General features: G+C 39.8%; 1 protein-coding gene across 2 annotated transcripts in view; it reads left to right on the top strand.

The window, feature by feature from the left end:
• Positions 1–13,981, top strand: part of LOC142501883 (solute carrier family 2, facilitated glucose transporter member 9-like) — a 57,061-nt gene extending 43,080 nt beyond the window's left edge. For both annotated transcript variants that reach the window (XM_075612436.1, XM_075612437.1), the window contains 4 exons: positions 5,740–5,841; positions 6,828–6,903; positions 11,832–11,959; positions 13,446–13,981. In XM_075612436.1, the coding sequence (XP_075468551.1) occupies positions 5,740–5,841; positions 6,828–6,903; positions 11,832–11,959; positions 13,446–13,694 (555 nt within the window). In that variant the 3' untranslated portion in view covers positions 13,695–13,981. The remainder of the gene's footprint in view (positions 1–5,739; positions 5,842–6,827; positions 6,904–11,831; positions 11,960–13,445) is intronic.
• Positions 13,982–24,772: the final 10,791 nt, after the last annotated feature.

Below are 24,772 nucleotides of genomic sequence, written 5' to 3'. Positions count from 1 at the left end.
AATCCAAACTCCGTGAGTGGACACCACACCACTATGCCCTTCTGTTCACCACTGAGTATTCGTTCTGCCTCTAACTCCATGAGCATGAGAAGACAGCACCCAAATCTGCCACCAACCATGAGCTGTAGCACGGCCTCTCCCACTTTAAGAGGACACTACAATGTCCTACAACTCCACACTGGGTATTAGCGCCCCCTCACTGCATGAGAGGACAGTACCAAACTCTGTCACCAAGCACAGGCTCTAGCTTTGCTTCTCCCACCATGAGAGAGCTCAGCCATGCCCTGCTACTCACCATTTGGCTGTAGCACTACCTTTCCCTCCATGAGAGATTACACCACCACCGAAGAAATTGAATGCCTTCGAACGACCCATATCAGCAGGCAACCACACCCCAAAATAATTGTTTTAATGCACTTTATTACTCCTATAACTTCGCAAGAAGTTTGTCTCCTATTGTATCAAGTTCAAAACTTAATAAAGGCCATCAGATGAGTGGAAGTGCTTGTTTTCTAGCTGTACAATCACATATTGAAACGCGGCAATAAATTGTAAGATGTAAAAAACACCTCGTCCTACAGCAAGCTTCCAACTCCACCAAAAAGACGGGTATCCTTAATGGAACAGATTACTAGTTTATAACAAGTTGTGGAGACATCCGTTTGGGGAATAACCAATGCACTTGCATCCAGGTGACTGCACTTTTTGGGTATATGAATAGAATGTATGTTGGTTGCCTCAGAAGCCTGGAGTAGCCATGGGTCACAAGGAGAGGTTTGAAAATCATTGCTCTAGCCCACTGTTTGGATGATAAAACTGTCTCACTAACCAAACCTACAGTATTTGCAAACTTGGAATATAACAATTAGGTCCAACTAAACCCACCCTCCAAGGTAGGAGAACAAAGTTCAGTAATAGTGCTCTAAGAACCTAGGATGTTGCACATGTATTAATGCATTGGTTTCTTGATTGAAGAATGATAATAGGCTGGGTAAAGGTGTATGAATGAGTAGTGAGGTATATATGGGTGAGCGTATATGTCTGTGACCTGAATAAATGTCCTGGTGAGTGTGGGTAATGGAGATATATGAGCCCCACCCCCTCACTGCCAATGTGGACTTGGTCTGACAAACAGCTAATAACACCGATAAAGATACCTCAAAGTACCAATAAAGTACCAACTCACGTGACCATGCCCATAATGCCTTCCAAGATGCGTGCTTCTGCAGGTTGAGTAAAGGTAAGGTAGCCACGAATGCAGGGATGCAGCACACAGCAAAGGAACAGGATTCCACGGAACAGCAGCGGTATGATAAAAAAGATTCTTTATTGTAACATCATGGTGCAGACAGGAATCCTGTTCCTTTGCTGTGCGCTGCATCCCTGCATTCGTGGCTACCTTACCTAAACCCACCCTCCTCCTTGACTTTTTGATTCACTTTACAAACATTTGAAACAAATACTGTACCATGATCTTAAAATATACTGGCCGCTTTTGTGCCTTTGAGAGAACTAGTATTTGTTTTGCCATTAGTTTTAAGTAAATGTTACATAAGGTTTAATCCCACACATGGAAGTAACCAATTATTCCCTGAAGACCGACCAGGACCACAGCAGAAAGCGGATTAAACTAGATATCAGGAAGTACAGAAATGTATTCTAAAACCACAATCCTCACCTTACAAATCGGTTCTACCGCAGTATGCCTCCACAACTGCAAATATTAGGACATGTCAGCTCAAAAACCATATAAATAATTTACCACCATTCGCTTCCACTAAACCCTCTGGCAATTCTGTTGGCACCATTGTTACTACCCTGTACACTTCCTATTTACAATACATAATGTCAAGCTTCTGCATCATCCTTAACATGTACCAAAATTACATGCAACGCCGTACAAACCCTAACTGCACACAGCCCAATGCACCACCCCTGCTCGCAAACCCCATAATTTCTATTAAATCAATTTATAGAAACCACTAGGAATCCCATATTCTCTAAAATATACCAAAATCTAAAGGTTGAAATGAAAGATACTGTACAGGTAGCAAATGTCCCTACATCTTGAGAGCATGCTACTACTACTGTATGTTGTTTATTGCAGTGCACAGAAAATATTAACACATATCTGATGTCTGCAGTGTTTTACAAAGTAAGGAACTGTTAATACTTCAATGTTCCACTACCGACCACTAGTCCTAGTTTCTCCAACAGTCTCTCTCTCTCTCCCCCCATACCTCCTCTCTCTTCCCCCCTCCTCTCCCTCTCGTCCTCCCTCCTCTCCCTCTCTTCCCCCCCTTCGCTCCCTCTCGTCCCTCCTCCTTTCTCCCTCTTTCCCTGCTCCCTCCTCCGCCCCTCTCTTTCTTTGCTCAAAACCCATATTTCAAGGTCTGGAGGGAGCTGATGCCACCTTTATGTATGACCAAAGGAACAACGCGATGTTAGGTGAAACACCTCTTGTGCATATCATTAGCACTAACGGCCAGGAACTAATAATAGTATGTTATTTAAGGAGTAGCACTGGGTCAACATTGGTACATTTTCTTTAGTTGGGAGACATTAGGTTAATCATAACGTTATGTTGGGTTAATATTGGCTTAAATAGTCTAACAGCGCTTAATGCATCTGGGTCTAAGATGGGAACTACTGCTCAATGTGCAAATTCCGGCCCAGTCACAGTGCTGACCTACACATTTGCATTGTATTCCTAGACTTCTACGTCTTTTCATGAAGAGCAGTGGACTTACCAAAAGATTCCACACCACCCTACCACTATACTATAACAATCATTACAGCTTCCCAGGCCTGTGCACCTCTTCCCTCTAGAGCTTCCCGGTACAAATGCCTTTTGGCATATATACAAGCTCCTATTTTGCATATGCTATACAACTGAGTGTTTTATATTTGATTGTTGAAACTGTTTGTGGCAATCTGCTACTAAAATTCCTTAAGCAATATTTCCTGTTACAGTTTCTGCAATGGGTAATGTAGCAATTCCTACATTCTACTTATTAGCATCATAAGTTACTGTCTGGGCCATATGATTTATTTGAGTCAGGTTGACAAATATGCTTTAAATGCATATATATTGTATACATATGCAGACTTTATGGTGGCGCCATCGGTGATACTGCACCTGGCCCTCCGCTCTTCCCCAGCCGGCATGTCCTCCTGTTACCATCGCAATGACAACGCAACATGGCATGACACGAGGACGGGTATGAGGCCACGGGCATCATGTGACGTGTCGTCAAGGCGACACATTGTAGCAGGGGGAAATGTCGGGTCCGGAGGAGGGAAGAGGCTCCCGCCATGCTCACTTTGCACCAGGTTCTGCCAAATGCCAAGCCAGCCCTGTGACCTCCCCAACACCTTCTGACTTTCAGTGAGGGAAATGCAATGGTCCCATTACGATACATGGATGGCAGCTGGGCAGACTGCAGCATGCTTTGAAATCACTTTCACATTGACATTGTCAGTGCTACTAGGGGGAAGAAACTGTTTTGCCCAGTTAAACTTACATTTTGTGTGTGTGTGTTTATATATATATATATATATATATATATATATATATATATATATATATATTTATTTATATATATATATGAAAAATACCTTGCTCCTAACTCCTACTGTGGTACGCGTGCTGCCAGGGAGATGGATGCTTTTTTTACCCACCATAACCTTAATAGTGGTGGTGATTACCTACTCTTATCTCATTTGAGCAAATGTCAGCAAGCCAACCTCACACTGATGATACCCATCAAGGTTGAAACATGTCTGTGAGTGGGTTAACTGACTTTGTATCTCCCAAGTCCTTGCTTAAAAGCTATGTTTAAAGCAGCATGCATTGGCTAAGGGTTGCTCATGTAATGTGAGTATGAGATAAAAAGTGGCACTGTGTGCTCATTTGCATGTAATTTCCCAGAATCCCTTGCTGCAGTGGAAGTGCTGTTTGTTGGGTGATAATGGTGAAAGACAGGGTTGCAGACCTGTCTAAGACATGCAAATGATTATACAGGAATATTTACAGTTGCTTTATGCTTTACTGTGGAGGGTTTTAGTCACTTTTTTTACCCACCATAACCTTAATAGTGGTGTGCGTAAATAACAAAATAACACATTGAGTTAGTAAGTACTGGCCTTACATGTGCTCCTGTGACTGAACAAAATTAATGATATAATAACCAGAAATGTCATACAGTCTAATATAGGTAGATCTCAATTGATATAAGTCTGTGTTTTTGACTGTGAGCATATACAGTGTGTATGGAAATATATATGGTGTAGATATCTAGATATGAGAGTGCTGTGTTATCACTGGCTTGGATGCTGGAAAATTACAATTTTTTCCACCCCACTCCAACAGCCTTCTCCCAAGAGTTCTCCACTTCTCCCCCGAACTTTGCACTTCTCCCCCGAGCTCTCCACTTCTCCCCCGTGCTCTCCACTTCTCCCCGTGCTCTCCACTTCTCCCCCGTGCTCTCCACCCCCCCCCCCCCCCAGTGCTCTCCACTTCTCAGCCACATCTGACCTATAATTTATTTCCCTTTAAATATTAAACCTTATTGGCTTGGCTACAGGTCATTCAGACCCGCAGCCATGCTGCCCTTTACTCTAATGGCTCCAGGGCTTCCTTAAAGCCTACAACAATGATACATAATAGGAACCCGTATTTATTACAGAGAAAGTTAGTGGCTTCCTTATAAACACAAAGAAAAATCGCAACCTAGCAAGCTGATTATTTTCATGTCTCTTCCTTGTCCCCTTTGCTCCCTTCCCCGACCCCCTCCCCCCTCCCCCCTACTTCAACACCATTTATAGTCTCTTTATCTGAGAGTTACCTCAGTGGAGGGCCGATTTATAGCCATGAGTAGCTTCCATATTTTTAACCCAGGGCTGGCCTGAGCTACATCGCACTAAATTAGATTTTTGACAATTAGAGAGACTAATGTGAGCCATCGTATCCCAGGAGCACAATTTCCCCGCACGGCCTTCCTTTAATAAACAACGCACCGCAGAAGTGAAATCCGCAGCTCCCTCTCATTACACTTATTTACCCCTTCCTATCTTTCTCAATTCCCCCTCTTTACTCGGCCATACACTGACCCACTAAATGGTCCTCCGCTCTTGCCATCTCCTATCGAGCCGTAATAAAATAGCTTGAAGAGGTGGAGAAGGAATGGTTTTTACAGTAAGCGTCTCACATTCACTCAGACAAACTCATAGCTCTGTCAGTCTGATTGGTCCTGAGTGGAGACAGGAATGGCACCCGATGGACACCGTGAGATTGGTTATAAAATTACAAGCATTTGTTCTGCTGTCAATATTTTCTGCTGGTTTTGCTCAAAGCTTTTTTTTTTTCCCTCTCTCTCTCTCTCTCTCTCATTTTCTAGAGGGGAGGAAAAAGTTGGAGCTAATCTTGCTCTTATTCTTTGTTGTTGCTTGTTGTTTTTGTCCTTCAATTGACTTGTTTAGACCAGAAGTACAGAAATTGAGGCTAGAGCTTTGGTTTTGAAAGTTTATACGCTGAACTATAGTGAACAATTTAAGTGTGCCAAAGGTATAAATACTGTAGTATCATCATTTGAAGAGGTGTCGGCTTGTAATGTGAAACCATATGTAATATATATATGTTGATGATATGTTACCAAACAAGATGTGATAATATTAATGTCACAGATCCATATATATGACTAATCAAGAGATCATCACATAATATGCTTCTCTTTACAGTGCTTTACAGTTGAAAAACTGGGTAGACGCCCTCTTATTATTGGTGGATTTAGTTTCATGGGCTTCTGCTGCGCTGGAATAACCTTGGCACTAGTGTTCCAGGTAAGGAGAGGCCTCGGAATGTAGAACTACATTGTAGTTTTACATTCAGTGTTGGACCCAGATTACAATGTAGAGGATATATAAATAATATGCCTAATTAACAGTTAACCCAAGCATCCCTTATTCACTAACCCCTGTTAAGATTAACATGATGGAATAACGTTATGGTAAATACCTAAACTGCATTATGTATGACTTACTACAAAGTCAATAACCACAGTACAATAGTAGATCATTTAAACAATATACTTTTATCTACTTTGTAATATATTAACCACTTAGTAGCTAGAGTGGCCCCCTAGCCATTGACATCCAGTGACTAGCTTACCACCACGGGCCTACACAGGTGTCAAGATACACCTCCAACTACACTAACAAGCCTCCTGGCCTACAGATAAGGATCGTATGGCATTGCTTGATAATGCCTTACTAACTGCTGTAGCAGGTAAGGGATCATCTTTGACCACCCGCTCCCCAGGGGGCCTACCCACCTACCACAGAGTGCACCTAGCCCCCAACCCAACAAGCCCAACCTCCATCTATAAGAATAGCCAATGCTATATATAGTATGACCCCTTTGTAGTCCTTGGTGTCAAGCCAGACATGGGCTGCCCATAGATAGCTGGCCACTTTGAATACTAAGGACCCGGTGGATTACAAAATGTAAAAAAGTTCATTAAATTAACAGAGTAGGGATAAGAGTAACATAACGTCATTTTAAAATAACATAGCATTATGCTAAAATAACTTGACATTACCCTAATGACAATAAGCCAACTAGCGACCGCTGTTTTTGAATATCATTAGGATAGGGAGTGCAGCGTTGGCTTCAGGACAATAGCGGCTGTTTCCATTTTCGTTTACACCATATTATTTCCCCTGATTTAGCAGAGCTTCGGGATTTAACCTGTCAGTGAGGAAGAGTAGAAAGGTTTTATCAGGCTGTACAATGAAAAGTAATGGCTCATTCTCTTAATGCTATACAGGCAAGGATATCATGGATGCGCTATGTTAGTGTTGCCTGTGTCATCGGCATCATTGCTGGTTTCTGCATAGGACCAGGTAGGTGGTGATCTTTGTATTGTTTTTGACCCCTTCATTTCAAATGTAGGGGTAAAGTATCACTCCTGAACATAATGTGGTGCACAGAAATCTGCATTGGATACCAAAGTTGAGCCACTTACAGTATATCAGATTGAAGACTTGTTTATATAAGTATTTCACACCATTACCACTGCACAAACTGCATGGAATACGGAGAGAGGCTCGGACAAGATAATATAAGACCATTTAGCCTCTTTCGCTCCAACATTAGAATTTTCAGTGATACCAAGAATGTCTACACCACGGGTAGCCAATTCCAGTCCTCAAGGGCCACAACCAGGTCAGGTTTTTAGGATATCCCTGATTCAGCATAGGTGGCTCAGTCGAAAACTGAAGCCACTGATTAAGCCATCTGTGCTGAAGCTGGGATATCCTAAAAACCTGACCTGGTGGTGGTCCTTGTGGACTGGAATTGGCTATCCCTGGTCTACACACACTCTGGCTTTTCAACAGAAAAACAACACAAGTGCACACTGGGATAGGTTGTAATGCGTTCTCATGTATTTGTGGATCAGGGAACCATCCAAGTACATAGCACACCAATTCTATAGCGTAAAATCCGATAACATGAATTAGATGTTTGCATGCAGGTGTCCTAGTGCACTTAGATTAAATAAGCCCCACAAAAAAAGGTTTAAAATCAGACGATGAGCAGACAATGGATACGGCTCTGTTTTGATCTTCTTGGTATTGCTGAGTCTAGAAAACACATGAAGACGCTCTACATGATCTTTCGTATAGATTTTTTTTTTGCAAACAGATACACTGCCCCTTCCACACTGGTGTAACTGCAAGGGGTTAATGCTTTAATGTAAGCTTTTCCGACTCTATCTAAAAGTGATGGATGAGGACTGGAGAGGTTTATCCCATTGATGAATTAGCAGAGCCTCCAACAAATCTATAATTCATTTTCAGATGAGAATTTATTCAGTGTAATTACATCTTTAATTAGGATTTTTATGGCTCATTGTTCATAAACAATGATGAATATGACTTTTAAAGCAACAAGGATTAAGGGGAAAAAAATCTGCATGAGTTGTGAACACCATTTCATATTTTGTGTTCTGCATGAATTTTTCGGTATTAAGAGTCCTGTATCTGGCGTGATGTGGAAATAATGAACTCCCACCTAAACTTCCTCTGAAACCCATTAAATTCATTGTATCAAAAAAGGGGAATAGCTACAGCATGTAAGAAATAAAACATATTATTGAAATGAATTGAGTCTTTTTAACCCATTACTACCAGTCCACTTTGGCGTGGCGGAGGGGGGGGGGGGGGGTAAAATATTGTATACTCTAAATCGGGAACAGTTTGAACAAGTAAATACTGTTTTAACTGTCTTTTCAAGGTCATGTCCCTGTTGGTCACCTAAATTTAACTCCTTCAACATGTCACTATCATCGACTCATTTTCGTTCTGCAATTAACAGAAGGATGATAAAGGATGACATTTACAAACCTTGTGCTTCAAGTATTTCTGCTACGCTGAAATACCTCCTGTTCTTGCTGCTTATAAGGACGTGCCGTTTCCACACCAGTGTGGGGTAAATGGCAAATAAAATGGAGTGCTTCTAGTGTATGTTTTTTTTTTTTGCCAATCTTGACATAACACTGACTTTATCAGCCCTGTTCCACATAGCGGTATATAATGGAGCACGGTCATGTGACACCTTCTCTCCTATCTGAATTGTTTCATAAGTTAATACCGTCGCTGGCAGGAACCAGCAGCACTTTGCAAAGTAGAGTCATTACACCCATTTAGCACAAGTTTGTGGAACTGGCCAGTGTTTCATTTTTTGATGCTCTTGAAAATGTTGCAACATTATTTAACATGAGCGAATGTTCAGCAGGAGTGTCGTTCTCAAACAAAATATATTCCAATTTTGGATAAATGTAGCTGCAGAGGGGACGAAATTGAGAAAGATACTCCATACTGTGTAACCTTTGAGTTCCATCTGTACAGTGCACAAAGAAAACTGGAACAAAGTTATGTATAGGTGGTATATTACAACTTCACGGTTACCTCTCTATAACCCAAATATGTGTTGTCGCCCCCTTAAGCTGGAAACAATGTGGCCAAATTGAGGATTATATACATATATGATGGTCCTGTTAATGGATCTTCCAATTTTGGGACAACATTTTTATTCTGCTTTTTGAGGTAATTAGGATTTCTCCGGATGCCCTCTTAGGCCTACCAGTGTTAATTCTGACGTGGCGAGAAAAACGGCAAATTACATAAATACTAATAGCAGCTATATGTTCCTTGGCATCCAAGTGGTGAACTCCAGAGGTTCCACCCCCATGAATCTGGAGTACAATAAATTGGCCTCGATAGAACACTGATAACGACACTGTAACAAATGTATATTTACTTGGGACCCTTGGCTGAATTGGGATCCCATATAATTGGTTGGTGTTTGGCTGTTTCTTGATATGTTGAAAGTTCTTTGGAAGCTCACCCTGATCTGTTTCCTAAACCCTTGAGAGATATTGATGTATCCCTTTATTAATACAAAACATGTCAGAATTGTCTGTGACTGATATTCCCCCTTCCCATTTTTATTTCTCTATGCATTCTAAAAATGTTTTTCTAAAAAGTCAATTCATTAAAAAAAAAAAGGTCTTTAAGAATGTTATGTATGCAAAATATGCAGCTAATCTGCGCAAAAAAGGCACCAATAAACATCTAAATATTTCATGTGTCACTTCGAGTGTCAGACATTTCTGCCAACATTTGTGATTGTCACAAATTTTGCAAAATTGATCACCAAAAGTGCGAAATATGTAATCTACACAGAAGTGTAATCTTCATTTAAAAAAAAAGAAATTGAACTGAATGTAGATATCAGATATTGTCATTTACCAATATCAACAAACAAAAGCATGTTTATGATAAAACTTTGACGCCCAGCTTTTCTCTTTTAAAAACACTTGCCTATTTCACCCAAAATATTACATTTGTAAAAAGTAAAGTTAGTTCTGCAACTAATTCCAAACTCCCCTCAAAATGTGCATGTGGTCCCAAAGCATTACCTCCGGGCAACCCAACCTAGAGCCTTACCTGAAATTAAATGATGTATTAAAAAGAAAGTGAAGGTGAAATTGTGGAGACCATTTCAAATAAATTCACATACAACATGGATCCCCGGACAAGAGCATCTGCTACAATTGCATAATTAGATTGTCTCCAGCAGAAATAAATACAGTTACCATCATATCAAAATAGACTTCATTGTACATGTATAATAATAATAATAATATGATACCAAAATAGTGATGGAAGTTGAAAGCGTCAAAACGTGAAATATATGTTTTTTTTTAAATTATTTTTTTTTTTTAAATCAGTTCTGCAGTATTGGATAATAGTGACTTTTTACATTTTTTTAAATTAAATTCTTAATGCCATTTTTAATGAGTTTTAATATAAGGAGCATCCTTTGATTTCTATAGCAGGTTTAGAACACCACTCCAGAACACTCCTGTTTGCGATACTTTGCTGCCAATGTCCCCAGCACTTTGAGCTGTAAACTGTAACAATAGTCTGTTCCCTTCATAATATAAGGATACATTGTAGACAGTGAGTTACACTGACTGAAGGAATGCTTGAAACTGAAAGGCAGCCATTATGTTAGGCACACAATCAGGGTTTTGACAGATATACATAACGGGAGCACCAAACGATTGCCAGCTTAGGTAAGAGTGTGGAATTATACATTTTCACATGCTTTACATATAAGAAAAGAAAAAAGAGGGGGGGGGGGCGTATTGCTGCTTGAAAGGTTCCTATACATTTTTGGTGAAAAGCTTTATACATATTGGTTTTCTTTAGCTCTCTTGTAGATATTTAAGTGGTTGCTGTAATAATCTTATCTGCTTTTCCCATCTGTGAAAGTTGTTAGATGTTGGGTGTCTGCCCTCTCCTGGCCAAGAGTAGTGTTGAGAAAAGCCACGCAGAATGGAAGCTCACAGAAAGAGAGAGAGAGATTCTGAACCTGGAACATTATTTACAGTGCAATGTGCTGTATTGTTATCCTGTACATTGTCACATTAGGATAGGAATGATATTGTGTGCACCGTTTTTAATCTATATGTTTAACGCAGCATTGCAACTCTAGAGCATGAAAGTTAAACGATCCACTTTTTCCATTGCGTATCAAAACAGAAAAGGATTTTCACTGTTCATCTCACCGGTTGTGACACACCAAATTATTCCCCAGAATTATAAATGAACTAATAAGTGTGTATTACTAGTGCATCATTCTGGTTCACATCAGTCATTCTAAGCCCAATGAACTCATATTATATGAAATAGACACACTGATCCATGCTAACTTTGAATTTCAGTCACATGGGGTAGGAGGTGGGAGTGCAGATATAGTGTGATAATAAACTAGATTATCCATGATGGGCTTGTGTGTTAGTTAGATTGGCAACAAGGTATAATTACTTCATGTCTCAGACAGTAGATAATTGATTGAAAGTAAATAGCATTTTCTTGCAAACATTAACTTGACAGTCTCCTGGGAGTTTTCAAAATCGACGAAAAACTATATATTGATTTGTTTTAATTAGTAAATTAACATCACAGAGACATCCCACTGTTACAGGCTGGAGAATTCCAACGCCTCTGATCTGCTAAACCTGTTAACTTCTGGGCTCTAAAAGACCTGACTGCATTTCTTTTATTATTTATAATTGTATTATGTTTATATTAAAAAAAATGTTTCCCAATGATTTTTCCCCACCTCGTGCACATGCTATCAATACTCAAGTCTTTATCTTTATACATCTGTAATATGCATAACCAGCAATCGTTTTTGTTGTTGTCGCATGTATTAGTTAGATTGTTATATTAATCGGTCTCTATTTGTGATTTTAAAGCGGGAGTTCCGTTTATAATGACTGGCGAGCTCTTTAAACAATCGCAGCGTCCTGCAGCCTTCATTGTGGGTGGAACACTGAACTGGCTATCTAACTTCACTGTGGGATTCGTCTTCCCATTCCTTCAGGTAACGTACACTACATACATACGTACACTACATACATACGTACTCTAAATACATACGTACACTACATACATAAGTACACTACATACATATGTACACTACATACATACGTACACTACATACATACGTGCACTACATACATAAGTACACTACATACATACGTACACTACATACATACGTGCACTACATACATAAGTACACTACATACATACGTACACTACATACATACATACGTACACTACATACATACATACGTACACTACATACATACGTGCACTACATACATAAGTACACTACATACATACGTACACTACATACATACATACGTACACTACATACATACGTACACTACATACATACGTGCACTACATACATAAGTACACTACAGTATATTGTGCACAAGGTCTGAATATGATTCATAACTCAGGATAAGGCCTTTTATTAAATACTGAAACAAATTAAAAGGGGTGTATCTATATTTATACTGTAAACCACCTTAAAAACCTTTGGTGGCTTCTAGTTTATCATTGTGAAAATGACCTGATGACCATTTGCAACTGAAGTGAGTTTGCTGGTCTTGATTGCACAAGCGTGTAGGTTCAATTCCTGATTGGGCTACATATACTGCATGTGATCTTGTGCTAATCCCTTTATTATCCTGTGCCTTCCCTTGGCAAAATAACTATACTTAATTAGATGTGCTTCTGAAAGTACAATTAGAAAAAAAACCTATATATATATAGGTCAAATGAAGAAATTATTATTATGGACTTCAGGTAATTCTCTGCTTGTCTGTGCACTAAAGAGTAGCCGTTTTTTTTCCACTTTTTTTTTTTTTTACATTGGATTGAAGCAGGGGGTCTCTGGAGCTGAGCCCCATTAATTTCAGCTCTGGGGACCCCAGCTTCCATAGATACTTGCCTCCATAAGGGGTGCCAGTAGCCGCTCCGGCTCGCTAGCTGGGTACGTATAATGGCGATCTTTCAAAGCTCCCACGCCCTGTGGGCCAATTGGAAGCCATAACATCATTCGGTGTGGCTTCCTATTGGCCCACGTGACGTGGGAGCTTCAAACTTTGTCGAGATACTGGCACGCCCTGAGGTAAGTATCAGAAGAAGCAGGTGGACACCAGAGCTGAAATGAATGGGGTTCATCTCTGGAGACACCCTGCTTCAAACTTATGTAAAAAGAAAGAAAGAAAAAGAAAGTCTGCTTGGCTTGCTCCTGTAAGGGATTTTGTAAATACAAACCTGACGGATATTGACCCAAACTACATTCACATGGTGTGTCTCGCCTCCTCTGTACTCTTGGAATGGCGTTCCGGGGCCTTTGATAGGCTGCAGTCATCTGAACCCTACAACAGAATGAATTTAACTACTGTAGTTTGCCAGAAAATAAATAAATAATGCGACATGGTTTTACTAAATAAATAAATATGAAAACTTCCACTTTCATTTGTCCATTAAAAATAAATTCCTTTGCCTTGCAGATGTCGGCTGGAGCTTTCTGTTACATGGTGTTCTGTGGGGTCTCTCTATTCGTAGCTGTATATGTTTACTTCGTCATTCCAGAAACCAAGAACAAGACATTTATGGAGATCAGCCAGATGTTTGCCTCTAAGACGGCCCTCTCTACCCCAGCAATTATTGTCGGTGTCGATGATGTGAAACTGAGAAAGTTGAATGGATATGGCGCATTGGAGAGCAGTTCATTGGAGTTCTCTGGACATGCATCTTGAAAAAGACTGTCAAAGACTCTCTAAACAAGAGGGTGCTACCTTCTCTGTGAAACTCGTGTTCAATTTGAACAGATTACTGCATTTTGCGTGCGTGCCACAGACCAGCGTCTGGCTCATCTGGATAAACGAAATAAAACTACCAATATTCTCATTTTTACCCACAAACGATTAAAGGCCAACATTAGAATGGCACACCTATTGGAAAGCACTTAACTATATTTATAAAACAAGTTTGTTACAATATTCGATATATTTTCTCTTCTGAATAAACAATACTTTTGTCTTCATCTTGGCAAAACCTTAATTTCTTGCATTTTTTTTGTGTCACTTTTCATTTATAAATATATAATGTTGAGTTTTTTTTAAAGTTATGGTCTTTTGTTTCACAAAACCTTTTCTGCAAAATGTGCACAAGCACATTAATTGCAATATAGAGTTCAATTTATTCAGGCTCAATATGTCTGCTATGACGCATTTTGCCTTCGGCCCAATTTCAATACGCTGGGAGGCCACCTTCATTTAATAGAGAATGTTTTAGTCCCAATTATTTGCATGGAGTTGTTACTTTCTCAGGCACTGGGAATCAGCATAATGGCATTTTGGATAAGGGCCAGAGGTGTTTGCAGACTTATGTATCGCTTTTTGGTGAACCAGTTCAGAGGCCTAAAAAATGGACACCGGTACAAAAACTGTCCGGTATTATAACAGCTATTGGTCCCGGAAAAGAGTAGATTGGAAGGTTTTGGTCACTTAAATAAAAAAATAAATATATATATATATATATATATATATATATATATATATATATATATATATATATATATATATATATATATATTTCAACGTACCTAAACAATGTTAAAGAAATAGAAATGGGGTACGGACATTGGGGGGGGAAAAGGGACGGGGGGGAGGGTATATTGGTCATTTTCAATGAATTGAGACCCTTATGAGTGTAATGTATTATGGAAGTGACGAGTGATTTCATAGCTCCTATAAAAGTACAATAATGGTGCTCCATCAAAACAAACAACAAATCTTCAACTAACGTGCAAGTACCTGGTTACCTTCCAAGAAAAAGGTTTAGCTTTTCCTAATCTTATACAGTAGCCTAGCCTTTTCTGCGCCATGTAATAGTGTGACATTAGTTTGGGTCAGTTTGCGATAAAAGGGATCCAAGTGAAGAAGTGACCAGTATTGTCTGACTGTAATTTGATTTATAATGACATCTTGTTATATTAAAAAGTGATCACTATCTAAAAAACAACAACACTTCCCCAGGACCAATATGCCTAATTCAATGAATAGGAGGGGGATTGATTAGGGTTCATGTTTTAATCCATTGTCTTGCACCTATGCAAATAGGCAACCCCCAGTTACTGTATTAAAAGAAAATATGAATTGCTTCTGGTTTTCAGGACAAATGATTCCACTAAATCTTGCTTACTGAACGTTCAGTTTATTTGTTAACAATGCAACTCTCAAGTGAGCAAAGAGAATGTCATCAAGGTGAGATGAATTAGGCGGCACTTCTGATGCAGTAAAGATAGGTGATTAATGGGACAACATAGGTTTCATTGAGTTGACTGCCATCCGTGAATTGATTAAATGCAGCATGTTATGCAGTTTGTATAATGATGAATGGGTGCAGCTACTTTTCTCAGCCTCTGGGCTGAACTTTAGAAGAGTTTACCATGGATAACTGAAACCGTGTTTAGAATTCATGCTCCTAAACGGCGCCCGGGGTGAAAAAAGTATCCATGTAAGAGACATAGCGGGGACAGAGATAATTTGTAGATGGTAATTCTGTATTCGAATGTAATGTCTCTAAATTAGCATTACCTCAATGTTTGATAGATATCTCACGTGGTACTTTAGCTATCGCTATTAAGCCACCTGAACACATCCAATGGCAGCGTTGCCTAATTCTGGGAAGCAGGTGAGCAGGCTGCGACTCATATGACCTCCGTGATTAACAACCGGAGACCTGTTCTGATTGCCGGCTATTTGTAACCTGGCAAGCAAGGATGTGATCCCTCAGTGGACCATGCAGAAATGATTTGTGTCCATATTTAGTTTTAGACCTCAGCAGTGGAGGATTTCCCATTAGGCATGGGGGCTAAGGCTGCGTCCCCGCTGGCGCTGAGCGTGCTGTGCGTGCGGCGCTTGCCGCTTTGACTTATTTGAATCTTAGTACTCATGTCCCCGTTCATGTGGCGCGCTCGTGCGCACTTGACAAGTGCCGATCACGCATGCGTGGCCATAAACGGGATGTCTCACAGCGGCACATTGCCATGGCAAAGGGACGGAGCTGAAATAGGAGGGTGGCACCAGGTAAGTGCCTAATAGGGGATTTTTTTCAAATCCGACACTGGATCTCAGACACCAAGTACTGCAGTCAAGCTGCCAGTGTTGGTGTGATCTGCCCTCATGTTACCTACATAATCGCTATAGCTGCAGTAACGCCGCTTTAAAATCAGGTGGCTCCTACTGTACCAATTGTTTCCAAGCTTTGCACCCTTATGATATAGCTTGTCCAATCCTTAAAATGATATAATCACCTAAAATATTATATTTATAGGAGACAAATGCCGTAGTTTATCGCTTTGACAATTTGTTCAACTTTATTTACGGATAAAAACTGTACCTATCATTTAAGGATAAAAGCTGTACCTATCTTTTAAGGATAAAAGCTGTACCTATCTTTTATGCCACATGGGGTTTCATTTTAGAGCATGTCTGATACTGTATCCACAAGTAGAAGTTAATAATCCTCCATAGCCTAAGCTTGTTTTGAACATCACAATTACACACATCCCATTCAATGGGAAGTGGATAAGAATCCTGATTTTGTAATGCAATGAAAATGTGACCAAGATGTTCCCCTGAATAGATGAATGAGACTTATCAAGGAACACTGCAGCATTCCTGACAGTGGAAAGGTTCCCTTTATATTACACTGTAAAGTTAGTTTATAAGCAGGAAATATTTTTTTTAACCTGCTCTTTAGACATTTGCGATTGTGGATTACATATGTACAATGGAGAGTAAATAACTAAAAAGTGTGTTGTAAATAGACTCCGAGTTTATTCTTTATTAATGAGGCACTGAGTACCCTGCTGTTTTAGAGCAGAGAGAGTTCCATAATATCTGAATCTAAATTACACTTGTGGTGCTTTGGAAAAGCACATGGAGCAGGAGAAAGAAAAGCAGGGCTTGTGCGATTTGCTGTACTGTATGTAAAGTTATGAAGCACATCTCTCTACCCTGTTTAAAGCTCTTTAGAGTTGTATGAAGCCGGAAAAAGAAATGAAAGTATAATGGTTATTTCCCACTGAAATGATCTAAAGGGTTTATCATTTAGCAATTATTTCCCTTTGGGTGTATGTGTATATATACATTTATATGTATATATATCTCTCGTGTGCTTGTGCAGTTTAGGTTACATACTGTACCTAGTATAATATTATTTCCAACAGATGGTGGATCAGGTACTCTTGCTGTGGAAATATTTCTGACCACACCACAAGAGACATTTGCAGCTAAATATGTTATCCACGGGCATTATCTATCCACATACAACTTAAGCCGCTCTAATCTCTGAGACATTGATTGCATCTGCTATACTGGTAAAAATAACTCTATATAAATCAAACTGTATCCTGGGTGAAAAACTGGAAAGACACCTACAGCATTGATTATCTTGGTGTATAGTCCATTTATAATTTTTTAAAGAAGGAGTGAATGCAATATTGATGTGGTCCATGTATGTATCTGTGATATACTTATTAATTTGCCCTAAAATGCATTGCTGTTAAAATCTGCTTTATTTAATGCACTACTCCTGTATTCTATTACCTGCTTTTAAAAATGGAAAACACTACTTGACAAAATAGGCGTGTTGCCCTCTACTAGCTTCTAAGTGGGAGGAGTTGTACGGGTTCATTATACTGTATGAGAGGAATTGTGCCCCATGCCTTTCCAGTCCCATGGTTTGCCATTGGATATGCAGGCCCACTACTGACACTGCAATTCCCACCAGGGGAGCAGTGATAAAGAATCGGTGACCCCAAATCTCAATGACCACTCCCTTTGTACTTGCTGTAGACATATTAGATTGCAAGATCGAAACCAATCCATTCATTGTAGCTATATTAAACGGTAACGCAAACGTCACGCCAAATTTATATTAAGAATGACCCTCATTTGATTTAACAGCTCATGCAAAGGATTTGGATTGGAAAATGGTTAAAGACCAGTATTTTATTCTATTTTTTACCAATACCGTGAGGCCATTTCAGATCATCAAAAAGTGGCTGGCAGTTTCCTGGGACTTCAGTAAGCTTGGCACGACATACGTCATTTCATACCACACATTAGGCTATTTAGCCTCAGAGCTGGCTGTTGAATTGTTCTTATAATACCCAAATATCACTGCTTTGGTTCACACGAGATAAACACTTGTCAATTGCTGGAGGGAGTAGTGTCAGCAGTTGCCCTTAAATCTGTGATGAAAGGGTATTTACATAAAAGAATTGCCTTTGATGTATCCCCAAGGTTGTGTACCAGCAGACGGCATTCGAAAATTTATAGCTACAGCAAGCTGCCTCTCGGAATTCACTCATGTAGTGGATGTCCTATTATATGGACAGTTGAGCTTAATAGTCATTGTGTACTTAAGCACAGCAAAACAACAGTGTGGAAAAAAAACAAAACCTTTACTCCACTTTGAAGGCCTTTCCCTCGCTTGCCAGTCTATTTGTACAGTAAATTAAAAATATGAATCACATCTTTGCTGCCTCCCAAAACACTCATGTTGTCAAGCTTGGTGTTGTCTTCATTTGTATTACCTTAATTTAATGTTAATTATGTTCTTCATTTACAAAGAACAAGCAATAGACTTCACATCTGGGAATTTCCCTTCCCTGTTTATCTCTGTGCCTTTCTTTCTCTGCACTATTTTTACTTGGTACGGTTTTTTTTTTTTTTTATTGGCTTCTATGTCATTGGCTTCACAGAAAGACGCGCGTTTGGTGACGTTTGCCAAATTATTTATTCTATTTGTTTGCTATGTAAACCAGGTTACACATATTGTCACGTTAAAACTAATGTCATTTTTTTACAGAAAAGGAAATATACTATGTATGCTATTCACAAATCTATATTGTATATTTATTCATGCAGTCTGATAGCAGCTGTAGAATAATATGCAAAGGCATTCTGCACAAAGTTGGTTGGTTAGAAAGTTGTGCTTCGGCACCTTAATTTGGATATTCTTCATGGAAATACAACTAATAAAGTACTGTATCTGGTTTTACATTAAACATTTCCCATACAGTACTTCGCACCAGACCCAAAATAAGTTACGGGGAGTAACAAAGTGACAACGCTCCACCATACTGTGTACAGCAAATAAAAAAATACCCACTTGTGTGCACATCTGCACGTCTCGGACAGGTCTGCAACCCTGTCTTTCACTATGATAACGCAGCATACAAAGGTGGCACACGGTGTGCTCATTTGCATGTCATTTCCCAGAATCCCTGGATGACAGTGTATGCTAAGAGATAATGGGGAAAGACAGGATTGCAGAGCTGTCTGAGACATGCACATGTGCACACAAGTGGGATTTTTGTATTTGCTGTACACTTATTTAGTAAGAGAAGCAATTACATAACTTTCTTGATCTGTACATATTTGTAGTTGCTTATTGATAAGACAAGGTACCAATAGCCAACCTAACTGTCTCTCCTATATCTGTGGAGACGAGCAAAATTAACAAAGTCAAGCATCCAATTGTCCTGTTGAAGGGCTGAGTGTCTTTTTGTCTTTTTTAATGACCTCGGTCTCGTTTCCCCTCTATCCTTACCAAATATCCATTTCAACAACCCTACAGTATCTGATCACTCCTCCTAAGACTTCCCAATGGCTTAGATGGGAGTGGAACAAAAAGTTTAATACCAAGAGTTTAAACTGCTCTTCATCATCAGTTTAGTGGCCAAGTTGCCTTGACACACTGTGTATCCCGCACTGGTATATACAGTACATCTCTATAGTGCACAAGATTCACAAAAACAAAATCAAATTATTTGCATTCTACACAAAAAAAAACTCTAATACATGACTCCCACAGACAATGACATTTTTGATATTGCAAATAAGTCCATTGAATACTTTTTTGGAAAGAGAATAAGGTTCCGTACAGCATATATAGAGATATAAAACTGCGCGTTACTCATTCTAACAGTTCACAGAGTAAATGTAAATATTCCATACTCAAGAGCAGGGGCGCTCTCCAGTCCTCAAGCCCCTCCACCCTCAACTGGTCAGGTTTTCAGGATATCCCAGCTTCCTGGGGGGGGGGGGTGAGGAGGAGGGACTGGAGTTGAGCATCCCTGCTTTAGATAGCAAATAAAAATTCCACTTATTCCACTTGTGAGCACATTTGCACATCTCAGACAGGTCCGCAACCCTTGCCTTTTCCCAATATCTCTTACCATACAATGCTTCCACTGTAGCCAGGGATTCTGGGTAAGGCCGTGCCCTTTTCTTTTTTGTCCAGATACGAATATAGAGATGCGTACTTTGAAACACTTGTAAAATATTAGTGGTACTAGAAGTTTTTCTTTTTTATGGTAGTATAGAACAAAATAAGGTTTGTAACCGCTGCTCTAAAGCAAAATCTCCCTGCATTACGGCCAGTCTGTAGAAATGGTGAATACACAGTACAGGCAGTCCTCGGTTATCCGACACAATGCGTTACTCAAAATGGCGTTGTAAAGCGAAACGTTGTAAAGCGAAACACGTTTTCCCATAGGAACACTGTTTAAATGAAAGGTTCCGTTCCTGGAGGCATTTTTAACACTAAAATACACCAAATATTTTATGCCGGCAATAAGATATGCAGCACACACATAAATTATATAATGTATATACTGTATTATATATATAATATAACATAATAAATAATATATTATATAGTATAATATTATATCGTATAATATTATATATATATATACGATCTTACGACGCTTTGCAACGTTGTTTATGTGAATGTGTATATATATACACACATACACAACGTTGCAAAGTGTCTTAAGAGCGTTGGATAAGCAATTTTGGCGTTGTAAAAATGAATATAGGAATGCATTGCACAGCGTTGAATAAGCCATTCGTTGTAAAGTGAAGCGTTGTAAAACGAGGACTGCCTGTAAGGTCTAAATTTCAGAAGCTGCGATATAAACTAGATAAATATTGCACCTGTTAAAAAACCCTTTGTAAACTTATATACAGTATATTGCTTTATTCACTAACATTCCTATCTTCATAAAATCCAAGCAACATTAAAACAAATTATGATAAATGATTGCATTATTTATTGCGATATTTAACACTTGAGTTAACAATGGAGTTAAACTTTCACAGGAGTGGTATGTACCGTAATAGGATTTCTTTGAAAACTTTATGGCAGAAAATTATTTAACAGTGTAACACCTGTTCCCCCACCCTAAGTGAGATCATCTGGCTACCTGGTGTTGCTGGTGTGGTGCGAACCTGTTTGGCTGGAACAGGAGGCTCTGAGTGCTCCGCGGTGGTGTGGGGAGAGATCAGGACAAGTTTTCAGGGTGGTTCAACTCTGGTGAATAGCACCTCCAGCCAGCAAGGATCCTAGGATACCAGGATGGTCCATGCTGGCACTTCTTAGTGGCCCAGTCATTTAGCCACACAGATAGATGGTTCAATTGATATTTATAGTCATACAGCCAGAAGACACAGACTTCCCTTTTGTATAAGGCCCTGCAGGCCCCATCCAGCTCCTTATGCCTGATGGGACTCCGGATAGCATACTCACTCCCACTCCTCAGGGGGAGGGGAGACAGACTGACTTCTGGGAGATTGCCAGTATATACCATGGGGATGGGCTTGTAACCCTGCCCCATAACAGGGCAGGTTGGATACTGACAGATGTCACATTAACTGCATGTGACCTATCCAGTATCCTCCCCAGGATGACACTCTCAGGTTGTTGCTAGACTAGACCCTGGATACAGTAACATGCATCCAGGCTGCAATAGCAAGCTAGGCCTTCATGAGAGAATTAATCCCTCACATTGCCTGTACCTACCAGAACTAACACTGTGGAGGCCCATCAGAAGAATATCGGCCAGAGGCTATTCTATAGTAGAATTGGTGGATCGGTCAGCGCACGGGTTTTTCGCTCACAGGATGAAAAGAGAAAATGAGGGACACGTGATTAGTGTCAAGCCATACAAAACATTTAACCAGTAATATAATGTGGTTGTTTAATAAAAAATGAATAAAAAATGTTTGGATAAAAAATCTTTTAAAACACTTTGTTAAAAGACTGAATTGGGGCTTGGATGCAGATGTCTAAGTAAAAATACTTCAATGGAAAAAGGTTTCTGTGGTTGGTGGTGGTGTGAGGGATGGGGAATAGAAAATATAAAGATAAAAATGTATATAGGGACTGTGGGGGCGGGTGATTGGCGCGCTTGTGTGCAGCCTGCTGCCAAACAGGGAAAGTAATGCTGCTTATGCAGTAAAAAACAGCCTGCTGTCTGGCAAAAGTGGTGATGCTTGTTTGGCAGTAATCGTTATATTTGAGTGTTTGCCAGAAGCAGTGGTTTCCTCCTCCTTCTGCTGGAGGTGGTATGCGGTGCTGGTAAATGAAGTAAGACGGAGTTTTCTGGTGTAGGGGTGACTACCTACTCCTCCTTATGGAGGTGGTATGTAAGTGGCTTCTCTCCCGGGTGCCCGATTCAAAGAAAAAAGGGCAGAAACCGGTGAGTGAGTTAAGGTGAGTTTATTTAAGTCATATACAGCAGAAAGAATAAAAACACTTACGATACAGCTTGGGCAATAGCCCAGCTACAGCCAGATCGTCCGATGGCGCTCCTCCGACCGGTGTATCCCCCGTGACCGCGTCCGATGGCGGGAACCGGAAGGGGAGGGCTTACCGGATGTCAACAGGCTGGCTGGGTCCTTCAGGTAATGGGCTCCGGCAGGGAACTACGCGTTTCGCAATGATGCTTCGTCAGGAGGAACCCATTACCTGAAGGACCCAAACGCCGTCTTACTTCATTTACCAGCACCGCATACCACCTCCAGCAGAAGGAGGAGGAAACCACTGCTTCTGGCAAACACTTAAGTATAACGATTACTGCCAAACAAGCATCACCACTTTTGCCAGACAGCAGGCTGTTTTTTACTGCATAAGCAGCATTACTTTCCCTGTTTGGCAGCAGGCTGCACACAAGCGCGCCAATCACCCGCCCCCACAGTCCCTATATACATTTTTATCTTTATATTTTCTATTCCCCATCCCTCACACCACCACCAACCACAGAAACCTTTTTCCATTGAAGTATTTTTACTTAGACATCTGCATCCAAGCCCCAATTCAGTCTTTTAACAAAGTGTTTTAAAAGATTTTTTATCCAAACATTTTTTATTCATTTTTTATTAAACAACCACATTATATTACTGGTTAAATGTTTTGTATGGCTTGACACTAATCACGTGTCCCTCATTTTCTCTTTTCATCCTGTGAGCGAAAAACCCGTGCGCTGACTGATCCACCAATTCTACTGTCATTACAAGAAGATTCCGGGCTCTATCTTCTCTACAGATCCCGCTGCAGAAAACAACAAGGGCAAGTACAGTATACACTACCCCTTATTTGGTTATACATTACAACATAGGCCACACCACAAGCCTAATAAATAAGGGAGCGCCCCAGCCTCTATTCCTTTCAGAGGCTATTCTATAACAGCAAAAAACACAATATCAACTCGCATCCAAATTCACAAAAACTCAACATTTTCTCATTATTATTATTAAACCTTTTTGTATTATTTCTTAAGCTGCATAAAAGCCTCCACATCTTTGCCTGTTTCTAATATAATTATTTAATTTGGGGTTTTAGTTACATAGGATAAACTTGCCCACTATCCCACGTTAACTCCAGATAAGACGAGTCCTAACGTCTCATTTTATTATTTTTAAAGAGAAAAGTGTGATTGAAAAAAAGGGATAAGCCCACAAAGTCTGTTACCTCCTGCTGTCAGCCTCAACCATTTGGCCTTATAGTTTTTCTCAGAAAGGTCCTTTTTTCCCCCCCATAGAATACGTGTGTACAGGCGGTCCTCGCTATCCATGTACAACACACAGATTTTCCGTTGCGTCACAATGCATTCTGCGGAACGGATTATATGCTACTTGACACCGCTCATTAACATGGGATTCGCTTTACGATGCTTTCACTATCCGACGGGAACGCTTTCCGTCATATAACCGAGGACAGTATATACTGTATATATGGCCGTTTCATAGATGACATCATTATTATTTGGGACGGTGATAGGTGATAGTTGGGTTCCATTAGAAAATATTCTTTCATCATTTAATATAAATCATATGGGATTTAAATTCACTTACACAATTCATCCAAAAAACAGTGACTTTTCTTGATCTAGAATGATCAATTAATGATGAAAATAAAAGTATCCGTACAAAAACATTTCAAGGCAGTATCTGCCAACAGATATCTTCAATATACAGTAGTAGTAATCACTACAAGAAGTGGCTAGACAATGTGCCCAAAAGCCAGTTCTTTAGAATTAGACACAACTCTTCAATAGATTCAGATTTCTTAGATCAAGGCCACTCACTGACAGAGAAATTCCTCGAAAAAGGCTATGATCGTGAGATTATTCAAAAGGCTTTTGAAGATGCCAGGCAAATGGATCATGTCGATTTATTGGAAACATCTAAAGTTAAGTCTAGTTTGGTCCTGGTCGCAAAAACAATAAACAAGCAAGGAGGGGATAAAACTACTCAGAAGGCTCCAAAGTTTATCACTCAATATAACCAATCGGCTCATCAGATTAGGAGTGTGCTGAATCGGCACTGGCGCATCATGCGTAGTGATCCAATTATTGGTCATCATTTGCCCTCTCAAGCTCCTATTGTCTTTAAAAAGGCAAGGAGCATTAAAACAATGTTAGCCCCAAGCAAGCTTAAAGCAAATAATGTGGTCAGTGTAACAGCTAATATAA

The sequence above is a fragment of the Ascaphus truei genome, chromosome 8 (assembly GCF_040206685.1).
Source record: "Ascaphus truei isolate aAscTru1 chromosome 8, aAscTru1.hap1, whole genome shotgun sequence".
Lineage (NCBI taxonomy): Eukaryota > Metazoa > Chordata > Amphibia > Anura > Ascaphidae > Ascaphus > Ascaphus truei.
The sequence above is the reverse complement of the archived record's forward strand: the minus strand, read 5'-3'. Positions and strand labels throughout refer to the sequence as shown.